This window comes from Bos mutus, chromosome 11, assembly GCF_027580195.1.
Source record: "Bos mutus isolate GX-2022 chromosome 11, NWIPB_WYAK_1.1, whole genome shotgun sequence".
NCBI lineage: Eukaryota > Metazoa > Chordata > Mammalia > Artiodactyla > Bovidae > Bos > Bos mutus.
The window spans coordinates 32969883-32983860 of record NC_091627.1 but is presented as its reverse complement, the minus strand read 5'-3'; the positions used below and the strand labels follow the sequence as shown (position 1 = coordinate 32983860).

Below are 13978 nucleotides of genomic sequence, written 5' to 3'. Positions count from 1 at the left end.
GCCTGGAGAATCCCAGGGATGGGGGAGCCTGGTGGGCTGCCATCTATGGGGTCACACAGAGTCGGACACGACTGAAGTGACTTAGCAGCAGCAGCATAGTGTAGTGGAATATCTTTGGAATCGGTGTGAGTTTAAATCTTGATCTAGATGTAACTTTTTGACCTTAAGAAGTTTAACTTTTCTAAGCTAGTTTCCTTAGCTATGAAATTTAAACAATTATGTGCATACACATGTGTGCGTGCACACACACACACACACACACACACACTGTCTTTTTGTGACAGTAAAATGGGGTAATGTTTAGTAAAGTTTAGAGGTACTTAATATTAGTCCCTTAATATTAGGGATTGCAAAATCCCAGGATAATAGTGTTAAACAAAGTTGAAGTTTATTTTTCTCTTATATTAAGGAAGTCCAGGGGTATGTAGTCCAGGATTGATATGGTAACTTTGTGTTCATCTGACACCCAGGCTTTCTATATCCTTCTTTTCTATCATTCTGATATATGATTTCTACATAAAGTTTGAGATTACCATATCGTCCAGGGCTTCCCTGATGGCTGAGACAGTAAAGAATCTGCCCGCGATGCAGGAGACCCAGGTTGGATCCCTGGGTTGGGAAGATCCCCTGGAGGGGGGCATGGCAATCCACTCCAGTGTTCTTGCCTGGAGAATTCCATGGACAGAGGAGCCTGGCGGGCTATAGTCCATGGGGTTGCAAAAAATGGACACTACTGAGTGACTGACACTTTCACTTTCACTTTTCATAGTCTACTTTTCATGGCTGCATTCCAGACAGCAAGAGGAGGAAGGAAAAAGGGATCTATTTCCAGTGCAGTCAACTTTCTTTAACCAGCCTTCCAGGAAATCTCTCACAACCTTTCTGCTTAGAGTCTCCAAACACCTAGTCACATGACTGAAACGTATTAAAAGGCTGCAAAGTGTGATCTCTTAGCTGGGTACATTGCTCCACAAATAAAATTAGTGTTCTATTACTGATGAAGGAGGTAAGAATATTGGGTGTCTGCAGGCACAGCTGAAGCAACTTAGCATGCCACACACACAAGCAGACTCAGCCATAGCAAATGGTGAGGTTAAACTAATATCATATGCCTCCTTTCTTTCTGTTCTATTTAAGTTAGCTTAGTGTTTCATTCTTCTTTGCTTCATATGTATCTTATTTTTCCCAGTTACTTTGGAAGTGTCTTAGGGATAAGGACCATGTATCATACTTCCCTGTTGTGTTTCAAAATACACAGCAGAATGCTTGGCACTTGGACCACTCAGTGAGAACTTAGTATGTATTTGTTAATTAATTGATTTTACTTTCTACTAGGACTGTGTTTCTTTTAGCCTCTTGTTGGATTTTCCACTCCTAATGGGTATTTAATGCTATTCCCTCAACTGCAAACTAGCAGCTATCACGAAAGGAACGTGCCAGAGATTTTCCTTTGATAATTTTCTGTTTTCTGATGCCTTAATAGTTACCCTGTGGTGCTGATGATCTAAGTTTTATCTTCCTTTGATTAACATATTTTAAATGTTTCTTTTTTTTTTACCTAGTGGTTTTCGATAAAATCCCCAGATTGAACCTAAAGAGTAATGTAAAAATGTACATTGTATGTATCTATTACATACATATTTCTAATATACCTTTTTATTATGAATATATAGACTATTATTTTTCAAAATACCATGGTTGAAAAGGCCTCAGGACATTTTTTTTCTCCGCATATTTAACTCACTGATTTGTTTGTAAGAAAGCTGAATAATTTGAAAAGAAAGCGTAGGTTATAGTTGTCAAGTTGTTTTGAGCTCCAGGTTCTTTTTCTTTTTCTCCTCAACTATGGGTGAGAAGAGGAGAATTACTAACCAGAGATAGGAAGCTCTCTCTAAGAAGATAAAGAAATAGTAATACTACTGGAAACCTCTTTCTCAGCTGCTTGGGTCAGACATTATGTAAAAACAGAATCTTATAGTATCAAAGGATCTTATGATAGAAAAGATAATGTGAGTTCTTTTTTATTCTACTTTGGAACTTATTAAATGGAATGTTTTAAATGAACATGCTACATAAGAATACATTACATCATTAGTATATGAATACACATGTATAATACAGTTTCTTTCATACCCTTCACCAATATTCAACTATATTCATACACTCAAATATGTATATGTCATATAAGTACATACATAAATGTAAGAGATAAAGATGTGCTGCTACAAATTCTTCTTGGAATAAGGAAGGTGAGGTGTAAATAGGTAAAATAAAAAGTGATATATTATCCAGTTATGTACGCTCAAAAAGAGTAGGTAGATGGATGTATGTGAATGGTTGTGTGATCTTTTGGTAGAGTATTCAATGATTGGGAAAGAGGAGCCTTCTTAGCAAAGTAACCACATAGTGTGAAAGAGATTGAGAGTACATGTTAACTAAAAGTCATAGTAACTTTATGATACTTTTTAACGATGTTTTTGGATGGATATACAAATGACATACAGCTGTTTATAAAAAGTTGGTGTTTCTTTATAGTTTGACTTTATTTGGTTTTATTCTCATAGATGTTTTCTCCCAGATGTCAGATTCCAATGGCTTAATGATATTTAGCAAGTTTGACCAGTTTCTGAAGGAAGTTCTGAAGCTCCCAACAGCTGTCTTTGAAGGGCCATCTTTTGGTTACACAGAGCACTCGGTCCGCACCTGTTTTCCACAGCAGGTAAGGACGGTTTAATAGAACGTAGGACTTGAAGAGCTCTCATCTGCCCCTCTACCTTTAGTCAAATTTTGCCAGATTGCTTCACTCTACGGATATAGTCTTGAATATGGGAGGAAAAAGAGCTTTAAATCAGAGGTGGGGGTATAAAAAAGAGGGAGGATCAAAAGTTCACCTGAGAACTCTTTTTGGGAGAGGGGAGGGAAGTCTTTTCTGAAAAAAAAATGATAGGATTTGAAATATCTCAAATTACTAAGAGTTTCCAGGAAAATATTTGAGATGAAGTATTTGTATTATTGCTACTAGACATGTATTACTCTCCCTAGTGAGTTATTAACTGTGAAATATAGGAATTTTGATATAAAACTCTATACAATTCAGATCATTGTTTCCTGAGCACCAGAGACAAGCAATGCTGTACAACTCTCAACTGTCAGCTCACAGTCTCTCAAGAGTATAATGCCATTTTCATATAAAAGAAAGATAGATTTGATTTCTTCTTTATTCGTGAGTGTCCTTGTGTGGTCTTGCTCCAGAGGTTAGTGTGAGTATATTCCTGAGATCTTAAGTGTGCCTCAAAGAACTCAGAGCAGAGTGGATACTTGCTGTAGCAGCCATTTTTTTTTTCCAGGTAGAGATGAGATAACAGAGCTTCATGCTACATTTAAAAAGTTCTAGAAAGCAGAGAACTTTTTAAAATCTATGTTAAAGCTTCCCAGATGGTGCTAGTGGTAAAGAACCCTCCTGACAATGCAGAAGACGTATGAGATGCCGGTTCAGTCCCTGGTTATGGTTCGATCCCTGGGTCGGGAAGATCCCCTGGAGAAGGGCATGGCAACTGACTCCAGTATTCTTGCCTGGAGAATTTCATGAACAGAGAAATCTGGTGGGCTATAGTCCATAGGGTTGCACAGAGTCGGACATGGTTGAAGTGACTTAGCACACATGTTAAAATTAATGGGTAAAAGATACGGAAATAGGATACTGACATAGTTTGAAGGTGTCTCACCACAGAATATTTATTAATTATAAGGGAAACATAGTAACTTGGCAGTAGAGAAACCTGTCAGATACCACTTTAACCAAGTGATCAAATCCACGTCTCCAGCAGAGGGAGAGGCTGACAATCCTGTTCCCTAGTAGGATGCCCTAAGAAGTAGCCAGTATGATTGCTGTGGTTCTCTTTAGAGAAAAGTACAACCAGAGTCTCATTGAGGAAACATTCAATAATGCCAAATGCAGGATTTCTGCAACATAACTGGCCCACACACTTTAAAAGGGCAATGTCATGAAAGACAAAAAAAGATTGAGGAGCTGTTCCAGATTTTAGGAGTCTAAAGAGACATGAAAACTGAAACACAACCATGATCCGGATTTTTGTTGTAGTTGTTATAAAGGACGTCATTGGGACAATAGAGAAAATCTGAATTGAAGCTTGTAGACTAGATAATAGTATTCTGTCAATAACATTGATTTCCTGATTTTGATACTTGCGTTTAATCAAGAGAATGTCCTGATTTTGCAGAATAAAAAGCTGTTTAAAGTTAAAAGTACATCTCTTCTGCAGTGTTAACATTTGAGGAGTCTGAGTTAATGGCAAATGGGAATTTTTAAATAATCTTCTTATAGGCTTTCCATAAATCTGAAATTATTTAGAAGTAAAAGGTTAAAATGGCTTCCCTGATAGCTCCATTGGTAAAGAATCCGCCTGCAATGCAGGATACCCCAGTTCAATTCCTGGGTCGGGAATATCTGCTGGAGAAGGGGAAGGCTACCCACTCCAGTATTCTTGGGCTTCCCTTGTGGCTCAGCTGGTGAAGAATCCACCTGCAATGTGGGAGGCCTGGGTTCAATCCCTGGGTTAGGAAGATCCCCTGGAGAAGGGAAAGGCTACCCACTTCAGTATTCTAGCCTACAGAATTCCATGGATTGTATAGTCCATGGGATCAAAAGAGTCGGACACAACTGAGCAACTTTCACTTTCACTTTCAAAAGATTAAAATATGGGATATTTAGCCAGGCCATAGAATAACATATATCCATACATATATTCACCAAAAATTATATTACAGAACTTCCTGGAAGTTCTGACTTTGTTTTCCTGGATATTGACTAAAGTTTAGCAAGAGTTGACTGGCATATGAATATGTGTGTATGTGTTTCATAGGTATCCTAACTAAGCAACGTTTATTGTCTGTGTTAGCAAGCCCCTCATTACCGTTATAATCTCGTGTGCATTATTACCATTTTCATTGATTTGAAGACCCTTTCCATGCCTAACGTCTCTCAAAATCTCTCGTATAGCCCATGGCATCTGACCATTGCTTTTGGCGGGTGGTGGTTATGATGGGTTGTCATTTCCTGTGCATATGTAATAACTTGATCATAGTTGTTGCTGTCGGAGGCACTTCAGCTGAGTTATGTCCCCCTTTTGGTACTGCATGTGCTGTCATTTCAGATGTCCTCAGGGAGAGTATACTCTGATTCAGTATTAAAAAGTTGTTGTAAACACAGAAGATGGTGGACATAACAGAAATAAATTTTGCATTAGTGACATAAATACTCATCATTGGAAAAACTACATATTTTCTTACAAAGCAACATCAGGTGCTTTACAGAAGATTTTCTTTCTTTCTTTTTTTTTAAAGGAAGATATCCACAAATAGATGAAGCTGTGTTTTTATCATTGAGATACAACCAAAATCATTTCTTGTCAGTTGAAGCAGTGCCACTGAACCTTGCAAAATTGCCAAATCCTTCTGAATAGATGAAAGGAATTTCAGTTCATCAGGAGGCTGGTGGGACTGATTCACATGTCATGAAGGATTATAGTTAATTAAGTCATTGAGTTAGTTTAATTGGCTGAGTGTTTTTCTTTCTTAGTGGCAGGAAAAAAAAAATAATGGTGCATCTTACAAATGATGGTGTCTTAGATTGGATGAAATACAGTGTATAACATGGATTTTTATATGAACAGGTCTATGGTAATGAGGCCTATATCGCTGGCTTTCATTAGATTGAACAAAATTGCAGAGAGTTGAAACTGAGATTTTGCCCTAGTTGGGCCTGTGGAGGAGAATGTCTTGCTAAATTATTTCTTAGGTAGAAATGACGATGGCTCCAAGATTGTTTTCTTTTTTTAAGGTTAATTTTTAATGGAGTATAGTTGACTTATGTTTTCATTTTTTAAGAGATTTTTGTCAGTTAATAGTGCTTACTGTGAACAATGCTGTAGAAAAGGCCCTGCCCTCTGCTATTACTCATGAGCTGAGAACAGGGTCTGATGGTTCCCTGGCCAGTAGGCAGGGCTGGAGGTTGCTGGGTGTGCAGTGTTGGGGGCTCTTGGCTCAGCTTCTCTGCGACACAGTCTACATGTACTCCCTCCTCTGGAGTCTCTGGTTCACTAGTCTTCAGGGTAAGCAGGAAAATTCTTTGCCGAGAAAGCTCTGAGAATCGTGGACTCCTAGTCACTTTACTTCCTGCCCTAATGGCAGCCTAAAAGATGAGGACATGCCTGCTCAGATGCTGCTTCTGATTCATTATTCCTAAGCATAAGCAAATCTGAGTTTAAGTCATCATTTTAAAAAACATCCCTGTTGATGTCCCTATTTTGCTTTAAACAAAAACAAACCTTGCAAACTCCTCATTGTCTACTGGATTGTCAGCCACACAGGCGGTGCTATCAGTCCACCCGCAGCCTGTCTTTTCTCCTTCACTCCGGATCTCTCCTACCCCTTTGCCTCAGGATGCCCTTAGATATTGCCCCAGTGCCCTTTACATTCCCACCAGCAATGGGTAAGGCCATCTTTTTCTTTGCAGCCTTGCCAACAGCACATATTCTTTCATTTAGGATTTTTTTGCCAGTCTGAGAGATGAGAAATGTTATCTTAGCATAGTTTTGATTTGCATTTCACTTGTTTTGCATAAGCGAAAGTGATGTTCTTCTCTTCTTTATGTTCTTAGCCCTCACTGAAATGCAGTAGCCTCTGACCTTTTCTGTCTCCTCCAACAAAGGCCTCATATTTCATATCACAGCTAAATATCTCCTGGTCTTTGATGCTCTGAATCTTTCAATGTAGGATTAATTGCTTCCTGTTCTGCAATCTCTGGCCAGTTATATGTAGCTCACTAATATCCTGAAGGGATGCACCTTGGTCTTCTTCAAATTTACATCCTCGTGACTAACAGTCTAGAAAATCATCAGTGCTTACTAGTTATTTGTTGGATTAATTGAGTAGTGGTTTTAAATATGGCATGAGAAAGTATCTGGGTTTGAATTCTAATCATAAGCTTAAAGCTCATGGATATACTTACTTGCAACCTAATTGTTTTCATTGATACTTTTATTCCATCATTATCTACAATGAGATAATGTTTACAATGAGGAAAATACAGAATTTCAGATTTTTTAAAGACTTTCCATTTTTTAAAAGCTGTAATAAATAAAAGTCGCTCTGACAAAAAGCACAGCAACTTTACATTGTTGTGTCATTGCAAAGTATCCTAATTTTCAAAGTCCAAAATAAATCTGTGATATGGACAAATTCAGAGCCTTTTAATAATTGAAGGCCAATCCATAACACTGGTCCCATAACCAGTTAACGTGTGCTTGCCCTTGTCAGACAAAATATTTTTATAACTCTACACAAAAGTTTGTATAAAAACATTTTAATCTGAAAGATTTTTAAAATGATATTTTTAAGGCTTTTAGCTAAATGCTGTACATTGTTTAACTGATGACCAAGTAAGTCATAGGACAATGGATAAAAATTATTTACCTATTGCCTATAAGAAAATAAGAGTTTTTAATAAAAATGATGAGATTGGAAATTGCAATTATGATGATCTAATGCTACATTATTTTACTTGTTTTCGCATATTATTTTAGTGATACTGGATTTCCCAGTTTTAAGAGATAATTTGTCCCCTCTTTTAATGCAGGAAAGTTGTAGCTCAAAGTAGAGGGAGGGACTTGAGAATGGATGGCATCTAGACTAGTAATTGTCAGTATTGAGGATTAGAATAACAAAGGGCAGGGAGGTAGGTGACAAACTGAAACACCGGATTAAAAGAAAAATAGGAAAGTACGTATGAAGATAAAAACAGCCTTAGTGTTTTATTGGGGAAGGCATAAATAAATCATGGTGTTTTTGCTCAGTGGATAAGGCAGCTGTTAAAATGATTAGAAAAGAAGACGTTGTAGCAAAACAATAAAGTATTTAATAAAACAACTTAAAAAACAGATCGTATATTTTTATCTACCCTGTGTACGTAACTCTATAGAAACATGCATTTGGAGGGAAATACAGAAAAATGAGAATTGTAATTGGAATGTGCGTTATATGCAGTTTTATTACAGCTTTTATTATAAATATTGTGCTGTAAAAAATAAAGAGAAATGCAAAGCATGCGTTCAAGAGTAAAACCAAAATAAAACAAAAGGTAGAGAAAGAGGCAGTCTCTTTTTCACATAGTTATTTTCTGAGACATGAAATTTTAGAGCTAGGAATTCTGTCCCATGAGTTCTCAGACTTTCTGGTATCAGGACCATTTTACACCCCAAAAAACATTTGAGAACCCCAGAGAGCTTTTGTCTATGTGGGTTATATCTATCACTATTTCCATGTTAGAAATTAAAATTGATAAATTAAAAATATTAAATCATTTAAAAAGAATTAACACAAATAATATACTTTATGAAAAATGTATTCCAAAACAAAAAAATTTAATGAGAAGAATGCCATTGTTTTATATTTTTGGCAAATTTCCTTAATACTTGGCTCAATTGAAGGCAGCTGGATTCTCATATCTGCTTATCCATTCAATCTGTTATGATATGTTGTTTTGGAGTAAGTATGGAAAAAATAATCTGGTCTCACACAGCTGTGTAGTTGGAAAAGGGAGGAACATTTTAAAAGCTTTTGCAGATAATTATGGATATGCCATGTTGGAACACTCCACCATACCCTCTTGAGAGAGTGAACTGGAAAAGGCAGATAATATCTTAGTGTTATTATGGAAGTAGTTTTGGCCTCATGAACTCCCTAGAAACGATTTAGGAACCTCCCAGGGGGATCTCTGGCCATCCTTGGAGAACCACTGCTCTAGCCCTTGAGAGATAAGAAAACTGAAACCAGATTATTAGGTGATTTTCCCCCAAATCACGTAGTTTATGGAAGATAGAGTCCTGGGACATGGTTCTTCTGGCTTCACTCCTCATGCTTTCAGTGGACCTCCAATTATAGTATGATTTAGGACAACGTAGGACAAGAACCAACTCATTGGAAAAGACCCTGATTTTGGGAAGGGTTGAGGGTGGAAGGAGAAGGGGACGACAGAGGATGAGATGGTTGGATGGCATCACCAACGCGATGGACATGAGTTTGAGTAGACTCTGGGAGTTGGTGATGGACAGGGAAGCCTGGTGTGCTGCAGTCCGTGGGGTCACAAAGAGTTGGACAAGACTGAGTGACTGAACTGAATTGAACTGAGGACAACTTTTAGAAACTGATCCTGAGTGTATTTATAAGGGAATTCTGAGATATCAGATATATCCATTCCTCTCTCTATGGACTTTTAGGTTGCTTTCATGTCCTGTAATGAGCATTGGGGTACATGTAGCCTTTCAGACCATGTTTTCCTCTGGATATATACCCATGAGTGGGATTGCAGGGTCATATGGTAGCTCTATTTTTAGTTTTTTAAGGAACTTTTTCATCTTGAACATTTTTTAAAAACCTGTAAAACTCCATGATAGGTGAGCCAAGACTTTTTAGGGAAAGTAACATTAGGATTATAAGTGGGCTTGTAAAAATGTAATTTTTAACAAATATAAGAAGATACAGATAATATTAATTTAAACATTATCATGAATGATATGTTTAATATTTGTTAACTACCTCTGACTAGTTTAAAAAACACCCTAGCTTCTTCTTTCTCAATTTGAAGTGGATGCTTTTAATTTTATTTTGGTTTATTGCAGTTATTTACATATCCACTATATTTTCCATGTCCGAACCTCCATTCAAATGTTGGGTGACTTACTGGTTTTATTTTTTTGTTGTTCACCCATTCCTCCCAATTTCCATTGAAATCTCAGAAACAGGAGTAACTTGGATGCCTGAGATGAAAAACACTTTGGAAAAATTTAGCCTATTTGAGTAGGCATTTCTCAAACCACACCATCAGTGCACAGCTGTGTATAAAGGGCCTTTGGGTGGTGACTTCCTACTGTTATCACCCTCAGCCCTCTTGCATATATGTGAGACCCTTTCCCTCTCTCCATTCACTGCTGGCCTGTACTCTGTCTTGGATCTGAGACTTTGCTTCAGATTTCTTCAGAAGTAGTCTTTTGAAGGATACCTGAGTTGTTCTGATTCGGTTAAGACTTTTACAAGTCATGTAAATGTGTTTTTCCTTTCTTGTCTCATCTGTAAAATGAAGATAGTAATGCCGATTTATCTTTTTTCATTTCGTATCTTTATTGAAATACAGTTGACTTACAATATTTATTCCAGGTGTGTGTGTGTTAGTCCCTCAGTCCTATCTGCCTCTTTGTGACCCAATGGGCTGTGTAGCCTGCCAGACTCCTCTGTCCATGGAATTCTTTAGGCAAGAATACTGGAGTGGGCTGCCATTCCCTGCTCCAAGCTTCAGGTGTACAGCACACTAATTCCATCCTAGCCTATTTGTCTTATACAGTTGTTTTAAGACTCAAATAAAATAATATAAGTAGAAATGCATTTGAATATAGAAATAGTATTTAGGGTAGTGTGTTACAATGTCTGTAGTAATGCAAAATATTATTTATTTTGCTATAAAATTTCCCATGTAATTCATTCCACCTTGGTTGTGAGAATCCTAAGTTAGCCTAATGTTAGAGTTCAGAGAAAAATAATTTTTTTTTTCTCTTCACAGAAAAAGATAATGCTAAATATGTTTTTAGACACAATGATGGCCGATCCTCCTCCCCAGTGCCTTGTCTGGCTACCTCTCATGCATAGGCTTGCCCACGTGGAGAATGGTAAGCAGAACTTTCATCATTCAGTCCCCTGTGCTGTAGGAAGTATGTGAACTGATAATATATGTAATGTCTTAGCTATTGTCACTGAAAATTGTAATTGATATTTGTTGGCACTCCATCATTTGAATTTGTAGTTTCAGCTTTCAAAAAAGAAAATTTATTTCTCAAAAATAAAAAAAGAGGAAAGGGGACATATTACATAGGATACCAATGTAGTAATATCAGGTCAGAAAACTTTGTGTTTCAAACTCTAGGCTTTTCTCCCCAAATTCCAGATGATTGTTTTCCGTTTGATCCCACCCGACTTAGCCGTGACTTCCTTTTTTTCCCCTGTAGTTTATAAAAAGCTTAGCTCCAAAAAATTGAATATATTAAATAGCCACCATTAAAATTATAATTATTTTGGAATAGTTTAAAGGAAAGTAGCTAAGATAGAATTTGCTACTTGGTTTCACCAGTACTCAGTTTTTTTCTTTACTACTGAATTGCTCTCAGTATTCTCCCCAAGTGCATGCATGCTAAGTCACTTTAGTCGTGTCCAATTCATGTGACCTCACGGACTATGTAGCCTGCCAGGCTCCACTGTCCATGGAATTCTCCAGCCAAGAATACTGGAGTGGGTTTCTTCCCGACCCAGGGATCAAACCTGTGTCTCTTGCATATCCCACTTTGGGAGGCGGGTTCTTTTGGAATTGAAATGGTATTTACCTCTGAGTAACTTCTTAGGTTTTTCTAGTATTCTTACCAGCTTAACTCCTTGATTAGGTTGTTTCAGTTCATTAAAGGAAAGGCCCTGTTTTCTCTGGACCTTCCCTTCTCTCATGGCTCTTGCCTGTCTCTCCTTATTCCACAGAAGAGAAAGAATGAAAGGTGACAGGCACTAAAAGTTAGAGTCCTCTTCTTCATTTTGTAAGAATGAGAGAACATAACCATACTCTCTTATATTCTCTGCCTCCTATTCATATCTTTTATTTTTTTTAATTTCTCAGCCTTTTGCCCAATTATGACTTTAGTTCACAAGTCCTTAGACGCAAGATTATTTTCCTAAAGTTCTGGAATTTCTTGAGTAGACTAAAACAGCTAAATTTTAAACAGGATTTTTGGAAAGAGCTTTGTGCTATTAAATTATAACAATATTGCTTCCTTGGGGGAGCAATACTTTTATAGTCCTAAATGTTTTAGTAGTTTCATATCCAGCTCATTTTCGTAAAATCGTTTTATGCCTAGTCTACCAAGTAGAGGGAATCTCATTTGTCGAGATGTATTATCATTATCCATGTGAACATTTTGTTGTGACTTTCTATGTAGTATTTATTGATTACATTCTTATGTGATTAACACTTTGATTACTCTTTAGAAATATCTTGGTGACAAAAATTTAAATTTCTTAGAGGAAGTTTCAGAGAAGGCAATGGCACCCCACTCCAGTACTCTTGCCTGGAAAATCCCATGGATGGAGGAGCGTGGTGGGCTGCAGTCCATGGGGTCGCTAAGAGTCGGACACGACTGAGCGACTTCACTTTCACTTTTCACTTTCATGCATTGGAGTAGGAAATGGCAACCCACTCCAGGGTTCTTGCCTGGAGAATCCCAGGGAAGGGGGAGCCTGGTGGGCTGCCGTCTCTGGGGTCGCACAGAGTCGGACACGACTGAATCGACTTAGCAGCTGCAGAGGAAGTTTATACTTTCAACTTCTCATTCCAGATTTTACTCTTTCTGTTATTCTTTAGTGATCCTGTTGCATTATTTTTTTCACCAAGTGCTCAGGTTTTGTCCTTGTTTGTTTTGAGTCTTGATTCTCTAGTTAACCTACATTTTTGGAAGCAGGACTAGAAGTCCTTATAATTGAGATAAGATTGCCTTTGTATCCATAGAGCCATAAAGAGCTATTCAAATGATGATTTGACTATTACACCCCTCTTTCCTTTGACTTTGACTTCTTGTGTTCAGAATTGAATTGGCAAAGGGAACAATGTTGCTTTCAACATTTAAAAGTATAAATAACAATCTGAAATACACAGTTGTGCATTTATTGCCCACTTTCCACTCAATGAATTGGACTTTCAGGCTCCAGTAACCCTTATAAATCCTAATTGCCAGCTGGCGGTTGTCCACCAGGTAAGATGCTGTGTGAGGTGGAGAAAAGAGTGGCAGGTCACTGAGTTTCCCTTCCTCCAAATCACTGACCCTTCATTGGTTAGATTAGAGTACTTTATTTTATGTCAGTACTTAGAGCTCTTACCTAAAACTAGTACTTTTTTTTTTTAATTAAAAAAATTTTTTTTAAATTGAAGGATGATTGCTTTACAGAATTGTGTTGGTTTCTGCCAAACCTCAACATGAATCAGCCATAGGCATACATATGTCCCCTCCCTCTAGAGCCTCCTCCCACCTCCCTCCCCATCCCTACCCCTCTAGGTTGTTACAGAGCCCAGGTTTGAGTTCTCAGAGTCATACAGCAAATTCCCATTGGCTATTAAAACTAGTATTTTGATGTGGCTTGCCTTACTTTTTTTTTTTTTGTTTACCAGTTCCCATTTGCTCCCCAGTATGTAATACTATTTAATTCAGCAAACATTTGAAGACCATCAGTCCAAGGGACTGTGTGAAATACCACTCGCAGGTAATAGAGACACATAGCGTGTCGTCCTGGCCCTCTCAGATTTTATGTTAGTGAAGGAGACGTGTCCACAGCCAACAATATACATCTCTTTAAAAGAAATAGGATTGGAAGAGAAATTTGGAGTGAAGGTGTCTCTCCTTACTTATGCTGCTGCTACTGCTGCTAAGTCGCTTCAGTCGTGTCTGACTCTGTGCAGCCCCATAGACAGCAGCCCACCAGGCCCCGCTGTCCCTGGGATTCTCCAGGCAAGAACACTGGAGTGGGTTGCCATTTCCTCCTCCAATGCATGAAAGTGAAAAGTGAAAGTGAAGTCGCTCAGTCGTGTCCGACTCTTATTGACCCCATGGACTGCAGCCTACCAGGCTCCTCCGTCCATGGGATTTTCCAGGCAAGAGTACTGGAGTGGGGTGCCATTGCCTTCTCCATGTATGCAAACTTTGAGACATGAGTGATGTTTTAAAGACGGAAATTGATTGGTTTCTAAGGTGAATTGTAATCGATTCTCAATGGGACATTTTGGTATTGTCTTTTTATTTCAGTGAATGGCTGGTTCAGTTCAGTTCAGTCACTCAGCCGTGTCCAACTCTTTGCGACCCTATGAACCGCAGCACGCCAG

The 13978-nt window shown here is 38.0% G+C and overlaps 1 protein-coding gene across 6 annotated transcripts in view; it reads left to right on the top strand.

Moving 5' to 3' along the window:
• The window catches only part of DTNB (dystrobrevin beta), a 241721-nt gene that overhangs the window by 76922 nt on the left and 150821 nt on the right, over nt 1-13978 (top strand). For all 6 annotated transcript variants that reach the window (XM_070379236.1, XM_070379235.1, XM_070379233.1 and 3 more), the window contains exons 6-7: nt 2565-2719; nt 10634-10739. In XM_070379236.1, the coding sequence (XP_070235337.1) occupies nt 2565-2719; nt 10634-10739 (261 nt within the window). The remainder of the gene's footprint in view (nt 1-2564; nt 2720-10633; nt 10740-13978) is intronic.